We start from the raw sequence: 8,305 nt of genomic DNA on the forward strand, positions 1-8,305 counted from the left end.
TGAATTTTATATGAATTTTTATTTATATTTGGACTTTGAATATTTCGCGATATTCTGCGAGCTGGAGAAAATGCCTTTTTCAGCACTCCATAACTCGAAAAATATTTACAAAAGCCTTTCACTACTAATAGAAACATATATACACAAATTGTATAGCAACATAATAAAAGAAAAAGCAGTCATACACACAAGGAATTATCTTACAGCAATCATTCAAATCACGAAAAAATTAACGAAATGCACAATTTTTCAGAGAATATTGTCCTCAGCGCCATTTTTGACGTGATAGGAATGTAAAAATATTATTTCAATCAACTTGAAACTAATAATAATTCATCTATACTAATAATTCTACATTGCTAATTTTTTGTAGCCCTGTAAACCCAGTATTTTTAAAGCAATCAATGGTTAAACATGAGATCAAAGCCTAATTCAACGGTTTGGAAGAAATCGGAGGAGAAAAAACAATTTTAGCGACTATTTTTGAAAAATTATTTAAAAATAACTAATTAACCCACAATAAAAAGTTTTATACCATATTAAAGATCTTGGAAAGCTCTATTTGACAAAAGAAAAGTTATACCAGTATAAAATCATACATGTCCTGAATAATTCATAAAATGAAGTGATTAAATAAGATTTTTTAGTATGAACTGCGACCGGGTCATTCAGAAAACAAATCATAAAAAATACATTTATAAAGTTAGATAAATAATGTAAACACAATTGATAATGGCTTTAAAAGGCCTATGTGTTAAAAAGCCTTGCAAACAAATTCCACATCATACATTTTTTCAAACTATGTCAATAAAATTGGATTTTTAAGAAACAATCGTAAGCGCAATTTACTAAATCACAAAGACAGCAATGCATAAAGGTGCATCAATTAAGTTATATTAATAAGATGAGTTGCAAGCCATGTATTTCAAGATAGACATAGCAAAAAGATGCACCAAAAAACAAACAAAGCCATTAATTGCGATCTGTATATTCACCGAATAATCTATTTAAAAACTGTAGCTATCATTATCATGGTAGGTTAAGATTTATAATAAATAAATTTATAAAAAAACAAAAAGGTTAAACCCCTGCTGAACATGAGGGAGAGCTTATACAATCATATAATATTTGAACCAGATCACTTTTAGAACCAGTCAATTTTAAATCTTTTTGGTTCCTAAATATTTTTCTATATCTTATTTGATTTTTCAGATCTTCAACATTTCCATTAATTGCTAAACATTGAAGGGCCTCCGTTGTATCGCAATAACCATTCTTTAAGATGGAGTCAAGAACTTTATTTCTTTGTGCTAAATCTAATATTTCTTTTTGGTTCTTTTTTTGGGCATTTTCTTCAATTTTCTTTTGAATTTTCTCTTTCTCTCTCTCTACTGCTTCCCTATGTTCTTTTCTTAACAACTTCGATCTACTCTGAGCTTTTTTAAGAATCCTTTGTTGGTCACTGGTGCTTTTATTCTTAAGCCACTTCATTATACCATTATGCTTCCACATATTGATAAATGATCTGTGGTGAGTCGATGAATGTCGACGTTTTGAAATATAGTCGAAATCTCCAAACAGTCGCTCTCCAGTCAAGTTTGTGAGTGGGCACTTGTCCAGAATAACTTTTTGCTGAGGAGGTATCACGCCAGCAAAGATTCCATCCCCTAAAAATTCTCCCAACTGCCTCTCCAATACTTCCAACATTTTCAATGTCAAGGTGCTTATTGTCTTAGCGAAAAGTTTTTTATCGTAATGTTCATTCATCAAATGGCACTTAATAAAGTTGAGGGAACAGTGGTTTCCAAAGTCCATAAAGACGGGTTGCAGGTCATTAAGAATATGGCCGGAGGCAGTAGTGCAGAATTGAAGAAATTGATGCATTTTTTGTACATACTGTGCAAATTCTGAATATGGTGTGGAGCTGTTCATTAATTCCCAGTAGGGACGGGTAAAGACTTCATTTAAAGTCGACACTGCCAATATGGTGGTAATCAAATCAGTAATGTCCATAGCTGTCCGAATTGAAGTCAATTTGCGATTGCTATTTGAACAATAATTATCTAAAAAGTCTGCAATGTGATTTCTATGGAAGATGAGGGCAGATGCATTTTCAAAAATGTTATTGAAACGATTATCCCTGTAGCTGTCGAATTTTGATATAACATTTTTTTGGGAGCAGTAGGCTAACCATTCCTCACGACATCCATTTTTATCGTCTCCTCTCGGTCCAAAAACGTCAGCTGCACATCTTATTAAACCAAGACTTGCTAGCTGTCCAAAAAACAAATTTGGAATACCAAATTGAGTGCCTGGCAGTGAGACTTCTTCCTCCAATCCTCTCAATACATTCTCTGTGCCGCTGGAAAGCCCAAGTAAAAAATGTGCGTTACAATAAAGAAATAGGGTGCTCGCATCATCGGGTCCAAGCTTCTCTTCCTTTAGTTCATAAAATAACTTGTCAAACTTTTTCATGTTGGCTGCCCTATCTGACATCAATGCCTTCATCCTCTTTAAAATTTCAATGAAAATTTCATCCTTGCATGTCTCGTCGTCATCTAATTTGCTGTCCACTATCTCCTCCAAAATATCCACCGCCTGCTCCAACATTGATTTCGCATCATCAGAGGCAATCTCAGTAAATCCAAGGGAAAGTGTTGTTCCATCGTCAAGTATCACATGCCTTTCCATAAAATGTTTCTTTTGACGGCTTGTACCATCGCTGGCAAAGATGAAATGTCCACAAGCTGTCAATTTATCGGCAATGTGCTGCTTTGCAATGTGGTGTCCCTCATCAGTCATGTTCAGAACTGATGAAGTACAAGGAAGTCCTTTCAGCTGCTTCTTGTGTAGATGTGTGCTGACTATGTCTACAACTTGACTACATTTTGAGGCAGGTATGTCAGCTTCTCCTGCCAGTGCCATATAAGTTAGACGAACATCTGCACTGAATTTGTTATATTTCGAATCCCTAAGATTTATTTCAGATGCAGGAAGTTCGTCTGAAGGAAAAGACTCATTGACATGAACCAAGCTGTCTTGCAATTTAGCATACTTTGTCTTCCACTTACATTTCTGAGACTGTTCATTTTTTAGTTGGCGCTTTAGATTTACAAGATTAGTATGTGAAGTCTTATCTTTCAACTGATTGAGTTCCGAATGCAAATCCTCTACTTTATTAACTAAAGCTCTATTATCCCTTTTAACTTATGATTGGTTTTGTATGTCCTCGACTTTTGTATGTCTGTTAATTCGTCCTCTAAAACCTTTGATTTTCTTTTTAGTGCCCGATTTTCTTCTACAACCTGTAACTTTTCTACTTTACAGTTAAAATTGGAAGCTATTTCATCTTTCAATATGCAGGTGGTTGACTGTAACTCGGCAAGATTTATTTCAGATTTTGCATTTTTGTCTTCTAACATTTTTATCAAATTGTCTCTACTTTTTACAGAATCTTTCAAATCAACGCAACCATTGCATTGAACTAGGGGTTTGGCACCTACACTGTTTTCAAAAAATAGACTTTCGTTTAGAACTTTTTTACCTACACTATCATTTCTTTTGCTCAAATTCTTATGTTGTTTTATTAGTTTTGACACCTTGTTTGTTAGCTGTTTCTGTGAGAAATTTTGACAAGGAGTACATAACCTACTTATCCACTTGTTAACAAAGGTAGCTGGGGCTTTTCTTAAAGATCGAAAATTTTCGAGAGCAATAACAATTTCACAAGATATGTTGTCCTTCGGTGTACCTGTAAATTCATTTACATCCTCCAAATGAAGTCTTGTTAAACCGAGAGCTTGGAGTGGTTCCGCTAAGGCATGGAAGTCATATTGCTGAGTCAATAGTCTCGTGCACTGGTCCCTTGACCCGGATGAAACGGTTTCCAAAAGACTTGTGATACGGTGCTTGATACGTCCCACAGTTACAGCCGAAGTTTCTGGCACCAATTTCTCCAACCACATCTTGAGCTGTAAAAATAAGGGGGAAAAAAAGATAATAAAATCTATTCAACTAAACAGGGAGTAAGATTTAGAGAGATAGGAAAAAAAAATGTTCAAATTATAGAGCCATTAATACCAATTCTATTCAAACTTTATTTTGATTGGCTTATCCTTGTATCCTATTCAATGACAATGAGAGTGAAGATATGACAAAAGCAGTGCTCTTAGACATTCTTACATTGTAATTTCTCCCTCTATGCTGTTTAACCAAATATTCTAAGGTTCCATCAAAATAGATTAAAATAAAATTCCCTTTATTCATCCCATAGGGGAAATTTGTCTCCACAGTCCACTCCAAGGGAAGACTAAAATAACTCAGACGTTAGCCGCAGTGCAATGCTGCAAATTGAGATAGGGCGAGGTGACTTGCTCAAGACCACACAGTACAGCGGTTGGTTATTAAACTCTGTACCTATACCGTTTGACAAGAAAATTGATCAGAAAATGCAAAATTTAATATATACCTCATTATAGCTGCCATTTCTCTCCTCTTTGATGAAGTATAGTTGAATTAGGAGCTTGTTTTGCAACTGCACTGTAGGTAAAGTAGGTGGCCTGCCTTTCCCTTCTTTAAGAAAATGTCTTCTTATAGCTTGGTAATTGCTGTCATCTGCAAAAATAGAAGGCCAAAGTGTGTTAGAAATAATTTTTTAAAAACCAGGATCACCGATTACAGCACATTTAAAAATTGTAATTGTAATATTTTTTTTTCAATATAAAAATAATTCCATTATTTGGACTGACATGGGGGAAATTTGTTTTTATTTTTAGCTTTTCATAAGAACCACTCCAAATTCGCATACCACTGCAGCTACTCCTACTCCTAGGCACTGTATGAAAATAACTTTGCCCAAGGGTTAGTCACGATATAAAAAAATGCTGTTGGACAAGACTTGAACTAGGGTCTTTCCCATATCAAGAAACACCTTAATCTCTAAGTTATCATGAACAATTGTCGTTGTACAACATCATGTAGTATTTCTCATCAGTTAATGCTGAAGCCTATTGACATTCATACAATTGATTGACCTCTACTTACCTACAACACCAGCTAATTCAGAAAGTGTGATGGGTCCTGTCTATCAGTGTTATCTGTCTGCAGATGATCCGAAGTAGAAATAGTTGATAGTGGGGATTCATTCAATTCTGAAAAAAAAGTTGTAGTTGTAGATTTGAAGTTAAAAGCACCAAAGAAAAAGTTAAACAAAGGGGACTGGTTCAAATAGAGAATAGAAAATTCCTTGACAACCATTAGAAGTCAAAAGACCTTAACCAGTATACAATAGTTGGTGGATAGAACTCTGTTACAATTAAAGGATTGTATACTATAATTTGGTTTCTGTCTTTGTCCTGGCAAAATAAAATTAAAATTATAAAAAAGTAATTCAGCATCCATGAAGTCTAAAACACGAATTATCCACTTCCTTTGATTATGCAACTAAGTCCAATTCTTGTCCCTGAAATTAATTAAATAAATGACCTTTACTCACCTACAGCACCAGCTAATTCTGAGAGTGAAAGTGTTCCAGTTCCATTTGACGTTATAGTTGCCTCTGTACATTGCAGTAGAGTTCCGTTTGACTCTGAAAAAAAAAGGAAGTTAATACAAGACGCAAACAAGTACGGCAAACTATAGAGAAAAGTGCTGTATTTTACTGAAGTCGGCATTTTACATACAAACTTTTATACTCGCACTCTTAACAGGTAGAAATATAGCTCAGCTTATGAGTTGAGAGGATGGAAGGGGTTACTGATTAGCTTATACACAAAGAAAAACCATATTAAATATTACAAAGACATTTGTAAGTAGGTTCTTAGATAAACGTCCATTTGGCACCCCAGCAGTGAACTGATAAATGGGTTAGTGGCCCTCACCTGATTTTTGGGGGGACATAAAGGTTTTATTTAGGCATGTATTTTAATGATTGATATAATAAATGTCAGTGGCCATTTTAGAACATTTTTTAAATTCATATAGTCATAGGGGTCACCATATGAAATGCAAGTTTCAGGTCACAAAATCTGTCAATTAATAATAAAGGCAAATAGGAGTACATGTTTCAAATTTTTTACCATGTAACATAACTTTTCTGTTGAACATCTAATGTTGTTCTGTTTTTTTTATTAAATTGAAAAAAGTGTTATCTTTAGAATCGCCCTTAATTACACTTTAATAACGATGTGGATTGAAATGATAATTTGATTTTTTTTTTTTTTTTGGTGAAAAAAAACTAAATAAAAAAAACAAGCAACTACATAGGATAACTTACCAATAGTCCGTGACATTGATAGCAGTTCGCTTCTTTTCTCATCAGTTATTTGACCTGATTCACACTCCATTTCTTGTTATTCCACTGAAAAAAAAAAACATTTAAAAAATAGATTGACGATTGATTTTGACCAATTCATTCAGCAGTGCTCATTGTTTTACTTAATTCACCATTGATACGTCTGCTTTTCTTTAGTCTTACTGCTATTAAATTTAAAATGACATTTTTGCCTATTTTTGTGTAATTATGTATCTTTGACAAATTATATTTAAATCAATCATAATACACTGATTCAATTTGTTTACATTAGTAGTTAGGCTTCTTTGCCCATTTCCGGTCAATGGCTGTTGATTCGGCCATTCCGTCCGTTCAATTCCCCCCGCTTCCTAACCATGGAATTACTATCGATTGTATTTTTTTCTAGACTAAATAATAACATAAAAAGATAATAAAACAATATAAAGTGGATATAACTCACCTTTAAAGATGATAAATGATAATTTTGTTAAATCTCATCGGTTTAATCCAACGTAAAGGCCGTCGATGTATTTCGCTACCCGGCTCAGTGCCCTCTGATCTTGATCCATTAGCTCTTCGCCATTGTTAAAAATGACGTGATGTGGTGTTGCGATTTGGTCGTAATTTGCTTATTCGCCAAGGATGAAATACTTTTAAAACATTGATTTCTAATTAAAATAGGTTTTAAGCTTTAAAATGATGGGTGGGAAGAGGAGGTCGGAAAGAGATGGACCTGTGAATTGCATCAATTTAGCTGAGCGATCGTGTTTCTCGCCTTCTCCTCGACGCCATCATGAACCAAGAAAAACGTACCGGATATCCCATGAAAGGTCAGAATCTGACCTTTCCAATGGTATGGGACATTTTGGGGTGTGACGAACGGCGTCCGAGCAAAATCAAAATCAAAAAGAGACGGGTTCGTTGCGAAGACTCCCGGCCACTGACAAATGGGATTTTCCTCATACTTTAGCACCTTTAATAATATTATAACTGTTAAAAAACATAAACAAAACTCACTTCATAGAGAAAACGAATTTTACTATTTTAATTGGCTTTTTATTTCATTTCATTTGATTGAATATTAAAAAAGTTAGGACCGTGTAAACAGGGGCTGAAAACCCAAATGCTGTGCTTCGCCGGTCAGATTCTACCGGCTCGGGTCTTGCGTTTGTGGTACCTAGGTTAATATTAATACAGTTTAGTGAGAACTTTTCAGAAATGCGGATGGCAAAAGGCATAACAAAGACCTGAGTGACGTCAACTTCATAGAGATGTTAATGGTTTAGGCCTTTTATCCTCCCCTAGAGTGATAGAGACAATAAACATTTCAATGTCTCTCCCCCCCCCCCCCCCCCCCACCCCCCAGGGAAGCTAAAACATTACCTTTGTATTGTATCATAAACACACGTGTTGTTGCTGCATCAGTATCAAAGTCCAAGGTCTGTACGGATAAAATAAAGGGAGTCTAGTCTAGACAAAATGTAAAAGATGGTCGAATTGTTTGATTATCTCCCTTGTGGCCGCCATGTTAAGACTAACCGTCAAGTCTGCCAGTCCACTGTATTTTGTCTGCCTCGGAGTTCTCCAAAAAAAAAAAAAAAAAAAAATTAAAAAATAGACAAAACATACATTCGGAGGCCTTCTGAAAGCTCCTACATCCCCAGTATTATAATGTTTTGGGAGGGGGGGGGGGGACTTTTTATAATCTTCTAGTAGGGGGTTTGGGATGGGGGAGACTTTTATTTAAAAACTCACCCCCCCCCCTCCCAAACCCCCTACTAGAAATAAAAAATTTTTTAAAAAGAATACTGGGGATGTAGGAGCTTTCGGAAGGCATCCCCAAACCTTCGACACTTATTTACTCTTCTTCATTTACCAAATTCAATTAGATCTACAATGAACGAAGAAAGAATGTTGATATCTATCGTGAAGGTCATAGCTCAAGCAGAAGGCACCTTGGGGGTTATTACTATTCTATCACGTGACCCGATGACGTAGCAGATGTTGACGTGG

At 35.2% G+C, this 8,305-nt stretch overlaps 1 protein-coding gene across 1 annotated transcript; it reads right to left on the reverse strand.

Annotated features, from left to right (window-relative positions):
* LOC144974501 (uncharacterized) lies at positions 1 to 4,614 on the reverse strand. Its single transcript, XM_078917418.1, has 2 exons — positions 4,469 to 4,614; positions 1 to 3,971 (listed from the first exon to the last, which is right to left on the reverse strand). The coding sequence occupies exon 2, from the start codon at positions 2,923 to 2,925 to the stop codon at positions 1,081 to 1,083; it is 1,845 nt and encodes a 614-aa protein (XP_078773544.1). The 5' UTR covers positions 2,926 to 3,971; positions 4,469 to 4,614; the 3' UTR covers positions 1 to 1,080.
* Positions 4,615 to 8,305: the final 3,691 nt, after the last annotated feature.

This window comes from Berghia stephanieae, chromosome 6 (genome assembly GCF_034508935.2).
Source record: "Berghia stephanieae isolate SIO BIC M18660-M18661 chromosome 6, UCSD_Bste_1.3, whole genome shotgun sequence".
NCBI lineage: Eukaryota > Metazoa > Mollusca > Gastropoda > Nudibranchia > Aeolidiidae > Berghia > Berghia stephanieae.